At 40.4% G+C, this 24,336-nt stretch overlaps 2 protein-coding genes across 9 annotated transcripts in view; one reads left to right on the forward strand and one right to left on the reverse strand.

Moving 5' to 3' along the window:
- The window catches only part of LOC112251050 (phospholipid-transporting ATPase IF), a 34,117-nt gene extending 31,526 nt beyond the window's left edge, over positions 1–2,591 (reverse strand). For 3 of the 8 annotated variants that reach the window (XM_024421710.2, XM_042322192.1, XM_024421714.2), the window contains exon 1: positions 2,234–2,590. In XM_024421710.2, the coding sequence (XP_024277478.1) occupies positions 2,234–2,260 (27 nt within the window). In that variant the 5' untranslated portion in view covers positions 2,261–2,590. Of the gene's footprint in view, positions 1–2,233 lie in introns of all 8 variants that reach the window. The other 5 variants (XR_006083461.1, XM_042322191.1, XM_042322193.1 and 2 more) reach the window with 4 other exon arrangements.
- Positions 2,592–3,579: 988 nt separating this feature from the next.
- Positions 3,580–23,891, forward strand: impact (impact RWD domain protein). Its single transcript, XM_024421715.2, has 11 exons — positions 3,580–3,788; positions 4,001–4,129; positions 4,225–4,277; positions 4,408–4,470; positions 4,700–4,785; positions 7,445–7,573; positions 7,771–7,865; positions 8,675–8,748; positions 9,049–9,139; positions 19,676–19,810; positions 23,459–23,891. The coding sequence occupies exons 1-11, from the start codon at positions 3,744–3,746 to the stop codon at positions 23,516–23,518; spliced, it is 960 nt and encodes a 319-aa protein (XP_024277483.1). The 5' UTR covers positions 3,580–3,743; the 3' UTR covers positions 23,519–23,891.
- Positions 23,892–24,336: the final 445 nt, after the last annotated feature.

Genomic DNA, 24,336 nt, shown 5'->3' on the forward strand with positions numbered 1-24,336 from the left:
GTTAATTAATGCGCTAACAAAGCCAGTAACTACCAGCATGAAGGAAACCCAGAGCCCAGCTACATGGAGGGGATAATGAATGACGAGCTGTAATAATTCAAAATAACAAACCACAACATGAAGAAGCTCATTAAAAACGAATGTCAACTTAATAGGATGCCAAATTGCACACTTTCTCTCCCTCTGCAATGCTCAAGGCTGCCTTGAGACACATATAAACCACAGGTTGTTTCACACAGTGTTGTAAGATATGGTTTCCTTTGCCATTTTCAGTATGCTCTGAGTTGAGCAAACTTCTACAGATGCACAATCGAGAGCATCCTGGCGGGCTGTATCACCGCCTGGTATGGCAACTGCACCGCCCTCAACCGTAAGGCTCTCCAGAGGGTAGTGAGGTCTGCACAACGCATCACCGGGCAAACTACCTGCCCTCCAGGACACCTACACCACCCGATGCTACAGGAAGGCCATAAAGATCATCAAGGACATCAACCACCGAGCCACTGCCTGTTCACCCCGCTGTCATCCAGAAGGCGAGGTCAGTACAGGTGCATCAAAGCTGGGACCGAGAGACTGAAAAACAGCTTCTATCTCAAGGCCATCAGACTGTTAAACAGCCACCACTAACATTGAGTGGCTACTGCCAACACACTGTCAATGACACTGACTCTACTCCAGCCACTTTAATCATGGGAATTGATGGGAAATGATGTAAATATATCACTAGCCACTTTAAACAATGCTACCTTATATAATGTTACTTACCCTACATTGTTCATCTCATATGCATACGTTGATACTGTACTCTATATCATCGACTGCATCCTTATGTAATACATGTATCACTAGCCACTTTAACTATGCCACTTGGTTTACATATATGCTGCTCTGTACCATCACTCATTCATATATCCTTATGTACATATTCTTTATCCTTACACTGTGTATAAGACAGTAGTTTTTTGGAATTGTTAGTTAGATTACTTGCAAAAAAGGTGTACTGTTGGATGTTCTAAAGGACTGGAGTTGGAAAACACTTATATCAATGAAATCACTCAGATATCTACTCCCCTCAGCTGCTTGTTTTTCCTGAAAGCAAACATTCACATGAGATCAAGGTCACTGCGCAGTCACTTGCATTATAATCTTCTCAAATTCTGTATTCATTAAGAACTGTAAGCTAAGCAGTTGGCTGAATTCCACTTACTGCAGGTGGCAGACAGTATGTTAGTATATGTTAGTCCATAAGTAACTACTAGGGCTAGGTCATCAAGCAGGCTGTTTTTTTAGGTCTGCACCACAACTAAAAAAAGCATCCATTCATTATTCATGACAAAAAGGGGAGAGTTAGTTTTGATTGTTTCTGTACACTAGCTATGTATTTACCAATTGAGTTTAGGGTCAATTCAGGACGTTTAATTGAAATTCAATGAATTCAATGAAAAATGCTAAATGAAGACTCGGTTAGTGCCACATTAATACAAATTTCAATTAATCTCTAGAACTGATTTAAATTAATCTTGAATTGGATCTTCACCCTGATTCATTGAGAGAAAATAGTAGATGTTCTAGCTAGCCGTAGCCTTCTAGAATCTGATTTAGTTAGCTAATGCTGCTGTAGACAATTAGGTAGCTAGGCGTTGAGGCTAAGATTTAGGCAAACTATGTGATACAACGACAATGCTGGGCTAGTTCTAAACATATACCTGCGTGTCTGGCTTTTCAATGCAGCGGCTAAAATGAATGTCTTCCTAGTTAGTTAGTTGGTAGCAAGTTAACCATTGATAACGACTCGTTACATATCTGTGGCTAAACTGTCCAATGCCAAATATATAGTTAACTACACTAGCTGGCTGGTTAGTTTTTAGCATAACTATTACTGTCAAAACAGCTTAACTACTACTAGCTAGATCATCAGACACACCAGCGAACAAACTTGCCAGCCAAAATAAGTTTGAGTAGAATGTATAAGTGGGCCTGGCTGGCGTCAGGTACCTACTTCTAGTTCGCTGCTAGCCACGCCAATGTTTGGTAAACAAACAAGCTAGGTAGCTTGCTAACTAACGTTATCTACTAAGCGAACTTAGGTACTAGCACCCAGTTCTGGTTGGATGTTTAACTCTTCAAAAACAACCACATCATATTGTTTTATGTGCATCAACGTCTTTCTCAATAGCAAAGTAACGTTACACTTACTAGCAAATATAGCAAGTTAGCAAAGAGGCTCACTTACCAGCTGTTGCCTTATCCACCGTAGCATCCTTGCAAAATGTCCTCCGACGAGCCAGCAAAGTTGCTAGCTAGCTACTCCCATAAAACCTTCCCAAACCATAAATAATTCCTTTTACAGGCACGTCTTCTTGTGTCCGTTACACAAAACATCCAGGCTGTGTGATTATATGATCAAATATGATCTCTCCCATGACGTGAAGTAATATTTCTGATGTGACTGACACACTGAGCTATATTCTGACAGCTACGAAGTATGTCTAGTGAGTGTCCTGTACTGTGCGCTTCCTGCCCAGCTACATCCCTCTCTGCGAAGCTCGAGCAATCAGTTTTCAGCTCTCCTGTCGACGTAGCAGCACCGATTGGCACCACATCGTCCCAGTTGTAAAGGGACAAACACACAATCTATATTATTTTCTACAGTCCAAATTTGCGCAATACAACATGAATACAGTTAGTCAATACATTTCCAAACTGCATCCTTCCAAATAGTGATTTCTATTTTTCTATTTTAAATATTTTAATGTTCATTACATTCATATACATAGACGCCAACCATTTCTCAATGTGCTCCAAATAATAATATTATTTATCTTATAAAAAGTAAGACCACTCTTGAGTTATATTTTCCCCAGATGTAGTTATATTTTTGTATCACAATGCACTATGACTATAAAGCACACATTATGGCTGACCCTGTAAAAGAACACATTTCACTGCACCTATCCGGTGTATGTGACAATAAAAACTTAAAATCATGCACGATGCAAAATTGCAAACAAATATTGATTCGTATCATACGCATAGCGTTTTACTGCGGGCTTTTATTTTGAAAGCACAAAACTAAAATCCTAATATTGCCAACTGTGGTGAGGCCTAGATATACACAATTGGGTGAGGTGTGTATATATAAATCATTGTGTGTGGCCCATATAATTAGGAATTAGAACAACCTATATTAATAATTTAATAGGATCTATATGCTGTGACCACGGGTTGCAGACGTGGCGATAATTCCCCAAAGTTTTAAAACGTCTAGCTAGAGGACCTTTCGTAATTCATACCAAGCGTTCATGATTTAAACTACCATTTCCGGGTCAAAAGGTGAATACATTTCATTGTAAAAGTCCTTGTTCAAAAGATGAAATGGTGGGGGGAAAGTGATTGACATGGAATTTTACATTGATTTACATTTCTTGAATTTAAAATGAGTGATAATTGCTATAATATTTGTTTAGCTAATTAATCCACTTATTGCACCATGTGTTTCAAACAATGATGTATATATGACTGGTTTCAAATAAGGACTCTTATTTTGGTAGTACGTGAAAACCTTGACCCGGAGGTGGTTCTTTGTCCTATCAGAGCAACAGCTGAGTTGGTGATACAGAATGTCAAGCAAGCCTCTTATCGAGCTAATTTTGTGTTGATACTGTACGAATAGACTGCTGTAACAGTACTACTTCTAAGTATGAACTGAAGTGTTTGTCGGCTTACTTGCTTTGGATAAATTAATGGCAAACATAGATGTTGGGAATGCAGGGGATCTTCAATCTCAAGTAAGTACCCTACTGTTGAATAGAACTCAGGGCTGGGCATGACTGAAGTTCACATTAGTGGAGAGTATGACCCATTTTGTACTTTGATTCATATGTTTATATATTTGACTCAACTATAAAAACAGACATGAGAGAAAGCTTATAGATGATTTGCTTTTAGATGACTACATTATTATTATTATAACACAATATTACACTATTTTCTTCATCAGATCGAAGAGGTCGAGGCACTTTCCTCCATATACGGTGACGAATGGTGTGTTATTGATGAAGCAGCAAGAATATTTTGCATCAAAATAACGGATGATATAGACTATCCAAAACTGAAAGCATGTTTACAGGTAATTGTTTCATTACATTTTTGTGTGAGCAGTTTCTGATAGCTTCCGAGCAGTTTCTGATAGCATTAACTCAAGAGTTTAATTTCCATAATTAGATCATTCTCCCACATGATTACCCGAGTGCAGCACCACCTGTCTACCAAATAAAGTAAGTCTACATGTTGGGTTTTACAGTACAGTACACTTACACTACCTCTGATAATCATGTATCAGGCATAAAAAAAGCTCATTATTAAGACTAACATTTGAGACATATTCTGCCTTCTCTCCTCATGCAGTGCAGCATGGTTGCGAGGCCCTGATAGAAAGACCCTGTCCAACAGCCTTGAGGAGCTCTATGTGTGAGTGGATTTCATAATCACTGACTACTGTACATGAAGCACAGAATAGTTATCCCTGAACATGGAGGGGATTCCATCATAATGCAACCTAAAGATGGATTGCCTGATGGTGAAGCCAAATTTGCTTGCGGTATTGCTGATTTACAGTCCATTACCCTGTCTCACCCATGTCTCTGAGTAGATATGTCTCCACTGACATCAAACTAACCAGTGGTGTCTTTCCTATCAGGGAGAACACTGGGGAAAACATCCTCTACCTCTGGGTGGAGAAGGTCCGGGAGTTCCTCCTGGAGAAATCCCAAAGCACAGACACAGGTGAGAATCGCATCTCACGTCTGCTTGATAGTATGCTTTATTTTTTCACTAGAGGGCAGTAAAATAAATAATTTTTCCAACTCCAGAAATCCAATTATGAAAGTGTGCACCCATTGCCTTCCTCATAAAGGTATATATTAATGCCAATGAGCTCAGACAGAAAAACTATTGAGAAAGCTTGATTTCAATCTCTTTCCTTTCTTGGAGATGACAGTCAGAATTCTTGGGGTCTTTCATTCAGGTCTTTGATGTGCTCCCATGCATCATTGTGATAAGATGAACACAAGACTTGGTGGGTGGTATATGAAAAGCCCTCTTTCCTGTTTCTGTAATTTAACTGAATGAAGATCAGTATCTGAGTAATGGCTTTCAGTGCTGTGAGCCTGTGACGAAACCTTTGTCAAATATTTTTAAAAAGAGGCTGAGGAAAGAGAAGTACATTTGGTTGTTTGTTGTATTGTCTTTGAAAATGGTTTTCTATGAATGGATGAGTTTTAATGCCTTTTATTCCCCTTTTTGAACACTAGGAAAACAGGATACCATATTATTCTAACTCTTGACTGTTTTCTAAAGCCGTTAAACTTGTTAGCTAATTAAGCACAGTGCTTTAATTTAGTACTATTTCAATTAATAACTATGGAATCCATCAATATGGATGCAGTCCTATCATTGTAATTATGTTCTTTCTCTCTGTACAGTTGTTATGATCAACTGAAATGGGAGAAAGCAGAGAATGTGTATGCTGTGAAAATGAGATGCTGGGTATAGGTCACAGAGCATTCTTGCTTTAGAGGAAATCATTCTGTTTGGAGCACATTCATAAAAGTATAAAAGGCAAGTTGAAAATTGTATTTTGTATTCAAATTGCAGCTTGTCCTCTTCCATAACGAGCAACTGATGTGGGAAATGATTGGTGTTAATGCCCTCTGAACCTTCATTTAAATGTATTCTCATTGCAAAGTTTTCCCCCTTTTTAATGAACTCCTACTCTTCTAAATGCAATCATTTTACTTGTGGAAGCATCCTTATCTAGATTAAAAACTGTCAGAGAAGTGATTTGGGATTATTTGATGAAAAGGCCTATACAGTGGGGTCTGAAATTATTGACACCCTTGATAAAGATGAGCAAAAATGACTGCTTAAAATAAATAATTCAAATACTGAGCTACATTGTGTCCACCACCATATTTTACAGTAGGTATGGGGTTCATTTCTGTTCATGCATTCTCATTTCAATGCCAATCCCACCACTGGTGTGCGTGGCCAAAAACCTACATTATTATTTCATCTAACATATGTAAATGTCTGGAGTTTGCTAAACGGCATTGGCACTCGAATTGGAACTGGTACTTTGGTCAGATGACATGAAAATTGAGCTCTTTGGCCACACACACCAGTGGTGGGTTTGGTGTTGAAATGACAATGCATAAGCAGAAAATAACCCCTTACTGTAAAATATGATGGAGGATCTTTGATGTTATGGCATTATTTTGCTTCCACTGGTCCTGAGGCCCTTGTTAAGGTCAATGGCATCATGAACTTTACCTAGTACCAGGACATTTTAGCGATAAACCTGGTTGCCTCTGCCAGGGGCTGAAACTTGGCCACAAGTGGATCTTCCAGTAAGACAATAACCACAAATGCATATTAATCCACAATGAAATGGGGACTAATCTGAAGGTAACCGGTACCGTTTTAAAACATGATTGTGCCTACCCAAAAAAAGGGGTTAAATATGTGTAAAATAATATATACAGTATTAGTCAAAGGTTTGGACATACCTACTCATTCCAGGGATTTTCTTAATATTTCATATTTTCTACATGAATGATCCTCAAAAAGTTAGACAGCTGCACCATCGAGAGCATCTTGACTGGCTGGATCACTGTTTGGTATGGCAACTGCTTGGGATCTGATCGCACGCTCACACATACTTACACCCCAACACACACACACTTATTTATTTTTACATTTTTTGAATTTTTACCCCTTTTTCTCCCAAATTTCATGGTATCCAATTGTTTAGTAGCTACTATCTTGTCTCATCGCTACAACTCCCGTACGGGCTCGGGAGAGACGAAGGTTGAAAGTCATGTGTCCTCCGATACACAACCCAACCAAGCCGCACTGCTTCTTAGCACAGCACGCATCCAACCCGGAAGCCGGCCGCACCAATGTGTCGGAGGAAACACCATGCACCTGGCAACCTTTGTTAGCGCGCACTGCGCCAGGCCCGCCACAGGAGTGGCTGGTGCGCGATGAGACAAGGATATCCCTACCGGCCAAGCCCTCCCTAACCCGGACAGCACTAGGCCAATTGTGAGTCGCCCCACGGACGTCGCGGCCGGTTACGACAGAGCCTGGGCGCGAACCCAGAGTCTCTGGTGGCACAGCTAGCGCTGCAGTACAGCGCCCTTAACCACTGCGCCATCCGGGAGGCCCATTGTTAGAACATTTAGTAAATTTTACGATGGTAATGCAATGGTAATTATCTGAAGATGGGACCTGCGTGGTAGGTGTCCATGTAAATTAGGCATATGGTCAAGGCAGAAAGGACCTTCAAAGTCACTCAAACGCATCAGGGGACACAAAGATACACAATCACAAATACACATTGAATTCATTTCACAGCCTGTCCATCTTTCTACATCTCTCACAGTGGAGCAACCAGAGGTGAGAAATATGGCAACAGAGGAGGAGGAAGTGGCGGATGATGTAGAAATGCCTGATTACCGCAATCTGAAGCTGAACAAAGAGAATGTACACCTCTTCGAAAATCACTCAAGTGGTATGGCACGGACTGCATATTCTTGAATAGAGAAAGAATAAAAAAACAAGTAATTTCTAAGCCTTAATAATAATCGTATCTGAAAGGAAAGAACAGTTTACATTTTGTATATAAACTGAAATGTGCTTGCTGCCCACGTGTTAATCCAGTGTTAATTGGTTCTTGCCTTTTATTTTTGTGTTTATAAATCTTTGTAGATGAGGAACTACCTCCTATAAAACTGGGGGAGACGATAACAGAAAGACGCAGCACCTTCCAACCACACTTAGCCCCTGTGGTAACACCTAGACAGGTACTGTGTAGGCCCTCTCCTGTCTCCCTCCTCTCTCTGACTATAAAACATTCATATTCTCACATCCATCACAGAACAAGTTAGGGAAGTAAATCACAAGCCTTAAAATCTTCAAAATCATGCTAGACAATGCTACCCTGTTGGGAGAGAGAAGAAGCTGTGAGTTAAAGCTCATGTGGAGAGGATGTAGTTTCAATGCTAATGTGCTTCCAATATGGAAAACTAAACATCCTCAGGCTGTGCTCCTGCTGCTAAATGTTCTCAGGATGAAAACGGAAAGAGCTGCTTTAAACATATCTAACCTGCCATCAATTGCAATTTAGACAGTGATAATTATGTAATTTCCTGGAGAGTACATGAACTGTGTAGATGTAATTACAGTGCACATTGTACCATAAGCATTAACAGTTAACTATTACACAACTGTATGGTTCTCTTTTTACATGCTATACATTTTCAGTATTACGATTACCCACCCAATATACAAGTAGGCATTTTTTTATAAGAAAACTGTTTATACAAACTTTTGAAATAAAGTTACCTAATATATTGTCAAGAGTAGGAGTCAACCGAACCTGTTTGGGGTTTTATCTTAGTCTTTCTGTTGGATATGCCATCTGTTTGAAGAGGAATCAATGATTACCCTCATCTTTATGCACCACACAGGAGTTCTCAGATGAGTGGGCTACCGTTCTGTCTTCAATGCAGAAGTTGTACTTTAGGGATGGACGTACCCACCATACTTCTAATGTTAAGAGTATGATTAGAGGAAAGGAGGCAATTCAAACAGATTTGTTTTTGTGTTTCAGGTTAGAATGGTTCTTGACAAGCTGTTTGAAAACAAGAAGATTGCAAGCGCCACTCACAATATTTATGCATACAGGTAGAGCATCCAGTTTTGAATATACATAACAAGTTGTAATATTCACAGTGGGTTTATATCTCTCTAATCACACAGTTGATCAATTGTTATTTGACAATGTGTGTGCTGTAAGTAGGCTAGGTTTAATGAGTTACATTGAATCTTTATAAGATGCTTGATGCTTTCTGGGTGGTCATTAACCCAACAGGAGATGCTGACATTCAGAGAATTGAAAAGTTTCCTTCAAGGAGACATGCAGTTTAAGTACATTCTCATACTAAAAGTCTCAACCAACTACAACCTATATTCTCTGTATTGTAGGATATACTGTGAAGAAAAGCAGAGTTTCCTGCAGGACTGTGAGGATGATGGAGAGACCGCAGCGGGAGGACGACTGCTTCACTTACTACAGGTGCTTTGCTCTATGTCCACTTTGCTCCGTACCCTCTAGTGCTTCATTCAGTATTCACACGGTTGCCTTATGCCTCAAGGACCCATTTTACGTTTTCAAACCAACCCTCTGTGGTCTTGAGATTCACTGACCCTCTCCTGTTTATAACTTGAATATAATCTTAAATCCACGGTAATGTACAATATATCCTGTTTAATATTCACTTTGATAAGTAGCCATGCACAAGCCTTGGCAGGAGCCTATGTCCTGTTTCTGTAGCGTGAGGCAGCTTGATGTACAAGTACACCCCCTGTACGCTAGTCATAGGGAATTGTTTTAAGATGGTCATCCTATGGTTAAATAAAGGTGAAATTTAAAAAATGGCCATACTATGACTTTTTGAATGAAAAAAAAGATTTGATAAAATATAGAATTTGGCCTTTACTACTAAAGCCCAGAGAAACGCATTGAATAACATTAATAATTGGCAAAAAAGACAGTCAAAAAATAAATCATAAGAATCAAGGTTTTGCAGTGTTTGTCCTATATCTTGGAGATAAGAAAGCTGAGGAAACACAATGCATTCGGAAAGTATTCAGACCCCTTGACTTTTTCCACATTTTGTTGCATTACAGCTTTATTCTAAAATGGATTATTGTTGTTTTTCCCCCAAATCCATCTACACACTACCCCATAATGACAAAGCAAAAACAGTTTTTTTAGAAGTTTAGGCAAATGTATACAAAAAAAATACAAAGCCACTCCTGCATTGTCTTGGCTGTGTGCTTAGGGTCGTTGTCCTGTTGGAAGGTAAACCTTCGCCCCAGTCTGAGGTCCTGAGCACTCTGGATTTTATTTAATTTAATTTGAAACTCTCTTTTAGTCCCAATTTGGACTAATCTTCCAAGAGTCCTGCTCTGGAGCAGGTTTTCATCAAGGATCACTCTGTACTTTGCTCCGTTCATCTTTCCCTTGATCCTGACTAGTTTCCCAGTCTCTGCCTCTGAAAAACATCCCTTAGGAGTGGCTTCTTTCTGGCCAGTCTACCATAAAGGCCTGCTTGGTGGAGTGCTGCAGAGATGGTTGTCCTTCTGGAAGGTTCTCCCATCTCCACAGAGAAACTCTGGAGCTCTGTCAGAGTGAACATCGGATTCTTGGTCACCTCCCTGGCCAAGGCCCTTCTCCCACAATTGCTCAGTTTGGCCGGGCGGCCAGCTCTAGGAAGAGCCTTGGTGGTTCCAAACTTCTTACATTTAAGAATGATGGAGGCCACTGTGTTCTTGGGGACCTTCAATGCTGCAGAATTTTTTTGGTACCTTTCCCCAGATCTCTGCCTCTACACAATCCTGTCTCGGAGCTCTACTGACAATTCCTTCGACCTCATGGCTTGGTTTTGCTCTGACATACACTGTCAACTGTGGGACCTTTATATAGAGAGGTGTGTGCCTTTTCTAAATCATGTCCAATCAATTGAATTTACCACAGGTGCTCCAATCAAGTTGTAGAAGCATCTCAAGGATGATCAATGGAAACAGGATGCACCTGAGCTTAATTTCGAGTCTCATAGCAAAGGGTCTGAATAATTATGTAAATAAGGTATTTCTGTTTCATTTTTTATAAATTTGCAAAAAGACTTACTGTTTTTCCTTTGTCATTAAGGGGTTTTGTGTAGATTGATGAGGGTGAGAAACATTATTTAATTAATTTTAGAATAAGGCTGTAACGTAATAAAATAAAAAAATGTGTAAAAAGGTAAGGGGTCGTGTGTGTGTGTGTGTGTGTGTGTGTGTGTGTGTGTGTGTGTGTGTGTGTGTGTGTGTGTGTGTGTGTGTGTGTGTGTGTATATATATATATATATATATATCACTCACAATTTTTTTTGTTTTACGTACGGGTTACCTTCAGACAAGTTCCGTGACACTTGTGGGGGTCATAGAGTAAAACAGAGAACACCATCGTGAGAGTCTCTTCTTTCCATAATGGTTTTTATGTCAAACCGTACGGATGCTACAGACGTTTTCGTGAGAAGACCGATTTACTCGATGCTGAGTGGCAAGCGGGATGCTGAGTAGCAAGCAGAGACTCATTTTTACAGTCTTTAAAACAAATGTTTTATTTTTAACTTCTTATGGCTGGGGGCAGTATTGAGTAGCTTGAATGAATAGGGTGCCCAGAGTAAACTGCCTGCTACTCAGTCCCAGTTGCTAATATATGCATATTATATGGGTATTTGGATAGAAAACACTCTGAAGTTTATAAAACTGTTTGAATGATGTATGTGAGTATAACAGAACTCATATGGCAGGCAAAAACCTGAGAAAAAAATCCAACCAGGAAGTGGGAAATCAGAGGTTGGTCGTTTTTCAACTCATTCCTTATTGAAGATAAAGTGGGATATTGGTCATATTGCACTTCCTAAGGCTTCCACTAGATGTCAACAGTCTTTAGAACCTTGATTGATGCTTCTACTGTGAAGTGAGGGCCAATTATAGGGGAATGAGTCAGAGGTCTGCCAGAATGCCTTGAGTTCGTGAAGCTCGTTCACGTGAGAGCGAGGTCTGTTCAATTGCTTTACTACAGACAAAGGAATTCTCCGGTTGGAACATTATTGAAGATTTATGTTAAAACATCCTAAAGATAAATTCTATACTTCATTTGACATGTTTCTACGGACTGTAACGGAACTTTTTGACTTTTCGTTTGCTCCTAGTGAACGCGCTTCGTGAGTTTGGATTTGTTTACCAAAACGCGCTAACAAAAGGAGCTTTTTGGACATAAACTATGGACATTATCGAACAAAACAAACATTTATTGTGTAACTGGGATTCCTGGGTGTGCATTCTGATGAAGATCATCAAAGGTAAGTGAATATTTATAATGTTATTTCTGACTTCTGTTGACTGCACAATATGGCGGACATCTTTTTGGCTTGTTTGGGCTCTGAGCGCCGTACTCAGATTATTGCATGGTTTGCTTTTTCCGTAAAGTTTTTAAAAAATCTGACACAGCGGTTGCATTAAGGAGAAGTGTATCTAAAGTTCCATGTATAACATTTGTATTTTCATCAACATTTATGATGACTATTTCTGTAAATTGATATGGCTCTCTGCAAAATCACCGGATGTTTTTGGAACTACTGAACATAACGCGCCAATGTATACTGAGATTTTTTTATATAAAAATGAACTTTATCGAACAAAGCATACATGTATTGTGTAACATGAAGTCCTATGAGTGTCATCTGATGAAGATCATCAAAGGTTAGTGATTAATTTTATTTCTATTTCAGATTTTTGTGGCTGGAAAAATGGCTGTGTTTTTCTGTGACTTGGCTCTGACCTAACATAATCGTTGTGGTGCTTTCGCCGTAAAGCCTATTTGAAATCGGACACTGTGGTGGGATTAACAAGAAGTGTATCATTTAAAATGTTGTGAAATACTTGATTGTTTGAGGAATTTTAATTATGGGATTTCTGTTGTTTAGAATTTGGCGCCCTACACTTTCACTGGCTGTTGTCATATCGATCCCGTTAGCGGGATCTCAGCTCTAAGAAGTTTTTAATATACAGACGGTCAATTTTTTTTTCATTCTGCCTGTCCTTTGGAATTTTCCAAATTGATTAACAATTCCACATTGAACATTGCATGGTGATGAATTACGACCACAACATCTGTTTGCTGAGTAGGCCTATGCTTAATGATTCTGATGGAACTTGTCTGTTTAGGGGGGTTAAAGCCTAGGTTAATCAGTTCTAAATGGCACTAGCAGTTTTCAAAGTAGCTTAAGCGGAAGATAGACAGAAAGCAATTATTCCAAAACTGCAGCTTGTTGTGGAACATATTTTCCTACTTCCGTCAACCAGTCCATTTTGAATTTGTGGTAAAACTTTCGTCATTTGGTAAGGAATGTAGCTTGTGTATGTCATCGGTAGGGTTGCCAACTTTCTCACTACCAAATAAGGGATAATGGTGGCGTGCCAGTGCACGGTGCCACGGCGGTGTGGGTAGGGTGTTGTGTGAATGAATGAATATACAGTGTATAGTCTTATTCAATTGGAAAGGCAAAACATTTGTATATTCCATTTAGTCTATAGCTTTACTAAAACTGTATCATTATGTAAACTTATGTGAGTAAACCTCAAAATGAATGATCAAAGAAATCACAATTTGGGCCTTTACAGCAAAAAACAACAACATTTAAAATGGAAAAGAGGGGTATGAGTCACTCACCAAGTCTACTTATTTTTTTGCTGCACTTGACTGATTCAAGCAGTCCTTTGTCCTTTTGCATAGCCAGAGAGAAGTCCTTACATGACAAGTCACAGTTCACAGATATTTGAAGTTCATTTTTGATCAACTCTGTGCTGCATCTGTTTCTTGAGTCGGACCATTTAATGGTCATCAGAGAGAAAATCCTCTACAAAAGCATTTGAGCCTGGCACACTGAGGACAAATGAGACAATCCTGAACATGTTGATCAAGTTGGCTTTCCCTAGATTTTGGAAAACTGCCATCCACTACTCACTGGTGGATTTTGTGGTATCCTGTCTGGCTTTCTGTATTTCCTCCCGGCTAGCACAACACTCTTCATAGAGTTGGTCCATACTGACTGTCTCTGTCATTTTGAGGGCAACCACCACCTGCTCCAGGTCAGTGAAGGAGAGCTCCTCATAGAGTTGGTCCATACTGACTGTCTCTGTCATTTTGAGGGCAACCACCACCTGCTCCAGGTCAGTGAAGGAGAGCTCCTCATAGAGGCTGGTCAGTGAAGGAGAGCTCCTCATAGAGGCTGGTCAGTGAAGGAGGGCTCCTCATAGAGGCTGGTCAGTGAAGGAGAGCTCCTCATAGAGGCAGGTCAGTGAAGGAGAGCTCCTCATAGAGGCATGTCAGTGAAGGAGAGCTCCTCATAGAGGCTGGTCAGTAAAGGAGAGCTCCTCATAGAGGCTGGTCAGTGAAGGAGAGCTCCTCATAGAGGCTAGTCAGTGAAGGAGAGCTCCTCATAGAGGCTGGTCAGTGAAGGAGAGCTCCTCATAGAGGCCGATCGTTTCAGTTTCACCATTACATTTTCCGGTGAGAAATCAAACCACTTGTCAATGTATGTAATGACAGCGTCATAGAACTTCACAAAGTCCTGTTGCTGCTTGGACCTTTGATGACAAGTGTTTGTCCATCAGCTGCTTGGTCTGGTATCCAAAAACGCTGTCCTGTTTCCGCTGAAGCATCTTCATTTTGAACTTTTGGACTTCCTCGTAAACATCTGTGATGCAGAGCGTTGTTTCCTCCAGCTTTTTTATGAGTTGGTCATAAACACCCCCCACATTGTGGAAAAAGCACAGATACACCTCAGCTACTTCTGTTTTTTCTTCATACTCAAAAATACTCTTCAGTGCCACAGGACAGGTCTCCTCAAGGGACCTAAAGTATGAAGTAAGACCTGGCCAGCTTTGCAGGAGACGATCGAAAGCTGGATGAAGAGCGAGCCATCGTGTGCAAACATGTCGCAGTTTCACGCCACTCAATGTGAACAAAGGTGAAAAATGCATGCGGTTCCTCACGCAGTTCCTCTCTTCGGGAAGCAGGTACTGATATGTGGCTGTAGCTCATTAAAACAATTGTCTCAATATACACTGACAGCTGAACGCAAGCGTGCTTGCAGGCATTATAAGCTATGTAATTAGCTTTCAGAATGCAATTGTTGGCACTGCTCAATAACTGGTAAACGGAGTGGTGCTTTCAAATTCTGTTAGTTTCCGCAGTAGACGTCAAGAAGAATGCACCGATATTGCTAGCACCTTTAGCTAGGGGGCCTTCTTGTGCATTTCTGTGGATGCATGCTGAGTTAGGTCATTCTCCCCTCCATGGCCAATTGATCATTCCCAACGACATGCAGTACAGAAAGCTTTCGTCGAGTCACCACTGACGGGCTTAACCCACGTCTTTTTTACTTCACATTGTTTGTTGTAGCTGCACAGTCTTTTCTTTTTTTACAGGTTTGTCCATATTTCCTTGATATGCCAAACCGACCGAACAACAACAGAAATGACTTTGCAGGAATTGGCGTGTTTAAACTATACTGTGATTGGATGAATATACAGGACGAGAGGGGTCCCGTATGGGACAAACCAATTTAGCGCAATATAAGGAACATCCCGGCTAATACGGGACAGTTGGCAACCCTAGGACTCATCAGTTACAAACTTTTTTATAGCCATTTATTTGTGTAGGCCTACCGGGAGCTTGTGTGCGCAGGGAGTGGCTGGAATGCATTTGAGTGAACGAGACACGGAGGGGACAGGGAATTTAGGGAGAAGAACGGTGTGATGCTTGGCTTGAAGTTGGTTTCGTTTTTGTTGTGACCCGCAAATGCACATGTACAAATGGAACACTAGAGTCAAAGCAAATTAACATTGACTTTAAGAAATTACTTGCTCGTTCGGGCAGCCACAAAGCACATTCCACCAAATCGTTTTATAGTATTTGATTTTTTTTATTTTTATATCTTGTTAAAGATTGATCTTTGATGTCCATTCGAGTACTCATGCCTATACATAATTCAAGCAAGCATTCATTCCTGTTTCAGTCAATATTAGTGGGTACAGACTGAGGCTCTAACAATCAAATCGTTTTCATGCATTCGTATTCATCCAAAACATCAGCTTGCAAGAATGCCAAATGTCAGACTATGAGTGCACCACAGTGAAATGTCTCATTGGATTTCTCTGCTGGAGTCCAGAGTCTTGTTTACACGTTTCTCAGATTAATCTGCCTTTGATGGTAGCCCCTTTTCAAAAACAATAGCAATGTCTGAGTGGGATAAGACATCTTGAGAGGAATTTGTACTGAGTTGAACGGTTCATCCTGAACCCCACAGGACGTTGTTCTATCTATGCTCTGGACAATCTGATTTTGGATTATAGGTTGCACTGAGTCTGTTCAATGGAGACCGATTTATGACCATAGCACATGTTCCAATCCAAGTGCCAATGCCGTTTATACAAACACCAGTGGTGTCGAAAAACGGAAGTATACAGAAAGTACCTAATACCTACTGTAAAATATGGTGGCGGATCTTTGATGTTCGAGGGCTATTTTGCATACCCTGGTGCTTTGGCCCTTGTTAAGGTCAACGACATCATGAACTTTACCAAGTAGCAGGACATTTTAGCCAAGGGGCTGACACTTGGCTGCAAGTGGATCTTCCAGCAAGACAATAACCCCAAGCACAAATCAAAATCCACAAAGAAATGGTTAATTAAGCATTATAAACTGGGTGGTTCGATCCCTGAATGCTGATTGGCTGACAGCCGTGGTATATCAGACTATATATCACAGGTATGCCAAAATATTAATTTGTATTGCCCTAATTACATTGGTAACCAGTTTATATTAGCAATAAGACACCTTGGGTGTTTGAGGTACAGTGCCTTGCGAAAGTATTCGGCCCCCTTGAATTTTGCGACCTTTTGCCACATTTCAGGCTTCAAACATAAAGATATAAAACTGTATTTTTTTGTGAAGAATCAACAACAAGTGGGACACAATCATGAAGTGGAATGACATTTATTGGATATTTCAAACTTTTTTAACAAATCAAAAACTGAAAAATTGGGCGTGCAAAATTATTCAGCCCCCTTAAGTTAATACTTTGTAGCGCCACCTTTTGCTGCGATTACAGCTGTAAGTCGCTTGGGGTATGTCTCTATCAGTTTTGCACATCGAGAGGCTCAAATTTTTCCCATTCCTCCTTGCAAAACAGTTCGAGCTCAGTGAGGTTGGATGGAGAGCATTTGTGAACAGCAGTTTTCAGTTCTTTCCACAGATTCTCGATTGGATTCAGGTCTGGACTTTGACTTGGCCATTCTAACACCTGGATATGTTTATTTTTGAACCATTCCATTGTAGATTTTGCTTTATGTTTTGGATCATTGTCTTGTTGGAAGACAAATCTCCGTCCCAGTCTCAGGTCTTTTGCAGACTCCATCAGGTTTTCTTCCAGAATGGTCCTGTATTTGGCTCCATCCATCTTCCCATCAATTTTAACCATCTTCCCTGTCCCTGCTGAAGAAAAGCAGGCCCAAACCATGATGCTGCCACCACCATGTTTGACAGTGGGGATGGTGTGTTCAGGATGATGAGCTGTGTTGCTTTTACGCCAAACATAACGTTTTGCATTGTTGCCAAAAAGTTCAATTTTGGTTTCATCTGACCAGAGCATCTTCTTCCACATGTTTGGTGTGTCTCCCAGGTGGCTTGTGGCAAACTTTAAATAACACTTTTTATGGATATCTTTAAGAAATGGCTTTCTTCTTGCCACTCTTCCATAAAGGCCAGATTTGTGCAATATACGACTGATTGTTGTCCTATGGACAGAGTCTCCCACCTCAGCTGTAGATCTCTGCAGTTCATCCAGAGTGATCATGGGCCTCTTGGCTGCATCTCTGATCAGTCTTCTCCTTGTATGAGCTGAAAGTTTAGAGGGACGGCCAGGTCTTGGTAGATTTGCAGTGGTCTGATACTTCTTCCATTTCAATATTATCGCTTGCACAGTGCTCCTTGGGATGTTTAAAGCTTGGGAAATCTTTTTGTATCCAAATCCGGCTTTAAATTTCTTCACAACAGTATCTCGGACCTGCCTGGTGTGTTCCTTGTTCTTCATGATGCTCTCTGCGCTTTTAACGGACCTCTGAGACTATCACAGTGCAGGTGCATTTATACGGAGACTTGATTACACACAGGTGGATTGTATTTATCATCATTAGTCATTTAGGTCAACATTGGATCATTCAGAGATCCTCACTGAACTTCTGGAGAGAGTTTGCTGCACTGAAAGTAAAGAGGCTGAATAATTTTGCACGCCCAATTTTTCAGTTTTTGATTTGTTAAAAATGTTTGAAATATCCAATAAATGTCGTTCCACTTCATGATTGTGTCCCACTTGTTGTTGATTCTTCACAAAAAAATACAGTTTTATATCTTTATGTTTGAAGCCTGAAATGTGGCAAAAGGTCGCAAAGTTCAAGGGGGCCGAATAATTCGCAAGGCACTGTATATGGCCAATATACCACGGCTAAGGGCTGTATCCAGGCACTCCTTGTTACGTTGTGCGTAAGAACAGCCCTTAGCCGTGGTATATTGGCCATATACCACACCTCCTTGTGCCTTATTGCTTAAATAGCATTCAGGGCTTGAACCACCCAATTTATAATTTACATTTTGCAATGGCCATCTCAGTCTTCGGACTTGAACCCCATTGAAAACCTGTGGTTTGAATTGAAGAAAACAGTCCATAACCGCAGACAAAGGATATCAAGGATCTGGAAAGATTCTGTATGGAGGAATGGTCTAAGATCCTTCCCAATATGTTCTCCAACTCATAAAACATTTTAGAAATGTATTAAAAGGTATTGATAAACAGGGTGTAAATAATTTTGGACCCTACCTTTTTGAGTAAAAAAATATTACTTGTTAAACAAAATCTCTCTTTCTTTGAGCAATTTTATTAGTATAAAAACAAAAATCCCCATTTTATTGAGCATACAATATAGCTCAGTATTTGAATTATTTTATAGTCTTTTTCGCTCATCTTTCTCAAGGGTGCCAATCATTTTGGACCTGACTGTATGTCATCATTCTTCCATTGTCACTGAATCTGACCTAACAAGTGAAGAGAAGAGCCTTCAGTCTAATGCTCACCCCCACCACTACCACCCAGGTGCTTTTGGGTAAGATTCTGATTAATGTTCTACTTGAACCTCTCAACACTGACAGGCAATTTACTTTGAGGGCTGATTCTTAATCTGTTTTTCTCTCATATATTTTCCTCTCAGACCCCTTCTTCGTTTTGAATTTAGCATTTACTCATTTTGGCAGTACGAATGTGAAGTGCGGAGCAGAGAATAAAGGGAGACGTTTATTATTACAGTAAATAGAAAGATGGCATTGGCGTGGTCTCCCATAGCCAAATTCTCCCCTGCTGCGTAGAGGGCTGTTGATTTGACAGCGGAGGGACCGAGGCAGATATTCTCCTGGATAAAGGCTTATTCTTTATGATGCATCCTGTGTCAGCTGCAAAGGTGATATCAGGCTTCCAGGGGGTGTTCACTAGTCATCCCCTGTCACATGTGGTCTTTCAATCGTCTTGCTAATCGTCACATCCTCTTTGATATGACACATGAGGAGGTGCTTGGGTACATGGACCAGTGACCAGAATGTTGCTCATCCAAATCTCCAAGCACACTTGTTGACATAAATCATCTGTTAAGGGAAGATGCCAGCTATTAAGTCTGTTATCTATATTTTGCCGTGGGAGCAATCCTTGCACAACAGTTTTCTCTGTATGCTGATGTCTTTATCTTGGGAGAGGAAAACATGTCTGTTTGCCTCTCTTTATTGCTTAACATCGGTTTTATAATCATTCCCAAACAGCCATTATTTGTGATTCATATCTGTCATGTGATTTGAGTCTATGCCAAACCGATCATCAACATCCACACATACAGTAGCTACCACATCCATCATGTGCCTCTGTGTCAACACCACTCTGTTGTTCTACCTCAGATCCTGGATGTGCGGAATGTGCTGGTGGTTGTGTCTCGCTGGTATGGAGGGATCCTGCTGGGTCCAGACCGTTTCAAACATATCAACAACTCTGCCAGGAACATCCTGGTCCAGGAGGGATACACATCCTCTGCGGTGAGACCCTCTCTCCCTATTAGTAATGTGTCCAAGTTTGGCATAAGTCCACAATAAAGTATATACATTTAGTGACTTTAGTCTGAATGTTGAACAAGACCTTGGATGTAATTCAAAATGAATACTGTGTGCAAAATGTATCTTCCATCTATATATAAGTTTAAATGTTTGTTTGTAATATCAAGCTTGATGGGGAATTGTTTTTACGTTCCTCGTTGTTGGACGCTTTTGACATAAGCAGACATATACATAGAATCTAATCTGAAAGTCTAATGGAAACTTTCTCCTCTACTTATCTGAAACAAATGTTATTTATTTATGGAAAGTGGGACAAGGTCAGAGCGGATTCAGTTAAACTGATTGATGTTTAACTACAAAACACCAGTTTCAACGTCAACAGTGAAGAGGCGACTCCGGGATGCAGTTCCTCTGTCCAGTGTCTGTTCTTTTGCCCATCTTAATCTTTTCTTGTTATTGGCTTTTTCTTTGCAACTCTGCCAAGAATGCCAGCATCCCAGAGTTGCCTCTTCACTGTTGATGTTGAGACTGGTGTTTTGCGGGTACTATTTAATGAAGCTGCCAGTTGAGGACTTGTGAGGCATCTGTTTCTCAAACTAGACACTCTAATGTACTTGTCCTCTTGCTCAGTTGTGCACCGGGGCCTCCCACTCCTCTTTTTATTCTAGTTAGAGCCAGATTGCGCTGTTCTGTGAAGGGAGTGGTACACAGCGTTGTACGAGATTTTCAGTTTCTTGGCAATTTCTCACATGGAATAGCCTTCATTTCTCAGAACAAGAATAGACTGATGAGTTTCTGAAAAAAGTACTTTGTTTCTGGCCATTTTGAGCCAGTAATCAAATGCTGATGCTCCAGATACTCGACTAGTCTAAAGAAGGCCAGTTTTATTACTTCTTTAATCAGAACAACAGTTTTTAGCTGTGCTAACAAAATTGCAAAAGGGTTTTATAATGATCAATTAGCCTATTAAAATTATAAACTTGGATTAGCTAACACAACGTGCCATTGGAACACAGGAGTGATGGTTGCTGATAATGGGAATCTGTACACCTATGTAGATATTCCATAATAAATCTGCCACTTCAAGCTACAATAGTCATTTACAACATTTACAATGTCTACACTGTATTTCTGATCAATTTGATGTTATTTTAATGGATGAAAAATGTGCTTTTCTTTCAAAAACAAGGAAATGTCTAAGTGACCCCAAACTTTTGAACGTGTGTGTGTGTGTGTGTGTGTGTGTGTGTGTGTGTGTGTGTGTGTGTGTGTGTGTGTGTGTGTGTGTGTGTGTGTGTGTGTGTGTGTATGTGTGTAAGTATTCAGACCCGTTGACTTTTTCCACATTTTTTATACGTTCCTAAAATTGATTCAATTGGTTTTTTCCCCTCAGTCATCTACACACAATACCCCATATTGACAAAGCAAAAATAGTTTTTTAGAAATGTTTGCTAATTTCTATTTAAAGAAAAAACTGAAATATCACATTTACATAAGTATTCAGACCCTTTACTCAGTACTTTGTTGAAGCACCTTTGGCAGCGATTACAGTCTCGAGTCTTCATGGGTATGACACTACAAGCTTGGCACACCTGATTTGGAAAGTTTCTCCCTTTCTTCTCTGCAGATCCTCTCAAGCTCTGTCAGGTTGGATGGGGAGTGTTGCTGCACAGCTATTTTCAGGTTTCTCTAGAGATGTTCGATTGGGTTCAGGTCTGGACATTCAGAGAGTCCCGAAGCCACTCCTGCTTTATTTTGGCTGTGTGCTTAGGGTCGTTGTCCTGTTGGAAGGTGAACCTTCGCCCCATTCTGATGTCCTGAGCACTCTGGAGCAGGTTTTCATCAAGGATCTCTCTGTACTTAGCTCCGTTTATCTTTGTCTCGATCCTGGCAAGTCTCCCAGTCCCTGCCTCTGAAAAACATCCCCACAGCATGATGCTGCTACAACAATGCTTCACCATAGGGATGGTTCCAGGTTTCCTCCAGGCGTGACGCTTGGCATTCAGACCAAAGAGTTTAATCTTGGTTTCATCAGACCAGAGAATCTTGTTTCTCATGGTCTGAGAGTCCTTGAGGTGCCTTTTGGCAAACTTCAAGCGGGCTGTCATGTGCCTTTTACTGAGGAGTGGCTTGCCTCTGGCCAGTCTACCATAAAGGCCTGATTGGCGGAGTTCTTCAGAGATGGTTGTCCTTCTGGAAGGTTCTCCCATCTCCACAGAGGAACTCTAGAGCTCTGTCAGAGTGACCATTGGGTTCTTGGTCACCTCCCTGACCAAGGCCCTTCTCCCATGATTGCTTAGTTTGGCTGGGAGGCCAGTTCTAGGAAGAGTGTTGGTGGTTCCAAACTTATTATATTTAAGAATGATGGAGGCCACTGTGTTCTTGGGGATCTTAAATGCTGCAAAAATTGTTTGATACCCTTCCCCAGATATGTGCCTCGACAACAATCCTGTCAAAGTGCTCTAGGGACAATTCCTTCGACCTCGTTGCTTGGTTTTTGCTCTGACATGTCAGCTGTGGGACCTTATATAGACAGGTGTGTGCCTTTCCAAATCATGTCCAATCAATAGAATTTACCACAGGTGGACTCCAATCAAGTTGTTGAAACATGAAGAATAATCAATGGAAATAGGATGAACCTGAGCTCAATTTCAAGTCTCATAGCAAAGGGTCTGAATAGTTATGTAAATGAGGTATTTCTGTGTAACTTTTTTATAAATTTGCAGAAATTTCAAAAAACCTGTTTTCGCGTTGTCATTATGGGGTATTGTGTGTAGATTGCTCATGATTTTATTTATTTAATCCCTTTTAGAATAAGACTGTATTGTAACAAAATGTGGAAAAAGTCTAGGGGTCTGAATACTTTCCTAAGGCACTGTATATTTGAATACATTTTTTTTTACCCCTTTTTCTTCCCTATTTCGTGATATCCAATTGGTAGTTAGTCTTGTCTCATCGCTGCAACTCCCCTATGGACTAGGGAGAGGCGACGGTCAAAAGCCATGCGTCCTCCGAAACACAACCCTGCCAAGCCGCACTGCTTCTTGACGCGCTACTCGCTTAACCCGAAAGCCAGCATAACCAATGTGTCAGAGGAAACACCGTCCAACTAACGACCAAATTCAGTTAGCAGGCACCCGGCTCGCCACAAGGAGTCGCTAGAGCACGATGAGATAAGGAAATGCTGTCCGGCCAAACCCTCCCCTAAACCGGACGACGCTGGTTCAATTGTACGCCGCCTCATGGGTCTCACGGTCATGGCCGGCTGTGACACTTTTTCAATCGAACACTTCTTCAGACTTTCAAAGCTTTCCAAAACAACAAACCAAGCTCTCCCTCGTTCAGTGAGTTGTCTGGCCAATGTGGTCTTGTGGAATAATGAATGCAACATGATGGTCACATCTCATTGCCTGATTCAGATCAGGGGAATATGCGTATTAAGGTGAAACATTGGTCGTCATTTGCTATGCAACTACACTGAAGGCGTATATATCTAATACGCTGATTATAAGGTAAACAACTCACTGGTTGAGGATAATTACTGTATGTTTTCCAGCTTTGTCATGAAGTGGTACTCTTCGTCTTTTCTATTTTCCCTCTTTTATTCAATGTTCTTTTATTGTTTTGCAGGATGAGGCATCCAAAGCTGGAGGGAAGAATAAAAAGTCAAAAAGCAAGAAGACAAAGTAAAGTGATATACTCTGAATGCTAGTCATTGGCAATGCTCTCTGTAATATTGTTGAAAGGTTTACAGAAACGAACAGACATTTCTGACCTCTATGAGGACTTCAATCTCAAAAAGGTTTTGTTGTGCCTTAAACTGAAAATGGGAATTTGATGGCAACTATGTAATGTTAGTGTCGAACATTCAGGCTTAAGGGAAAGTAAGCCCATCTCCTCATAACCATAATGAAAACTGTTTATGTGAGTAATTTATATTAATTAAAAAAGGGCTGCATACATGACTAGGAAAATGCATTAATTTGTTGTAAATCTGATTTTCCTTCAAAGAGCATAGCTGTAATTTTCAGGAATGTCTGAAATTATAACCAAAATGTCTTAATTTCCAAAAAGTCTCTTTCTCTCCCTCACCCTCCCTTCTGTCATGCCTGTATTTAGATGCTTTGATATTTGAGTTCCGCTGTGGTTGAATCCCCACAGCTTCTGTCATCAAAAGTACTGTTGAATCAGTCTGAGAGTTCAGTGGACACATCATCTGGGTTTCACAGACAATAAAATCTCATTTCCAAATGTTCTGTACATCATGCTGAAACAGAGACAGTTTCGCTTTCACAGCCTTGATGTCATTATTACCATGCCAACTACAGTGCCTTCGGAAAGTTTTCAGACCCATTGACTTTTTCCACATTGTTACTTTACATACAGCCTTATTCTAAAATGGATTTAAAAATTAATAATCACACAATACCCATAAAAACAAAGAAAAAACAGGTTTTGAGAAATGTTTGCAAATGTATTAAAAACAGAAATACCTTATTTACATAGGT

Source organism: Oncorhynchus tshawytscha, linkage group LG05 (genome assembly GCF_018296145.1).
Source record: "Oncorhynchus tshawytscha isolate Ot180627B linkage group LG05, Otsh_v2.0, whole genome shotgun sequence".
Classification (NCBI taxonomy): Eukaryota; Metazoa; Chordata; class Actinopteri; order Salmoniformes; family Salmonidae; genus Oncorhynchus; species Oncorhynchus tshawytscha.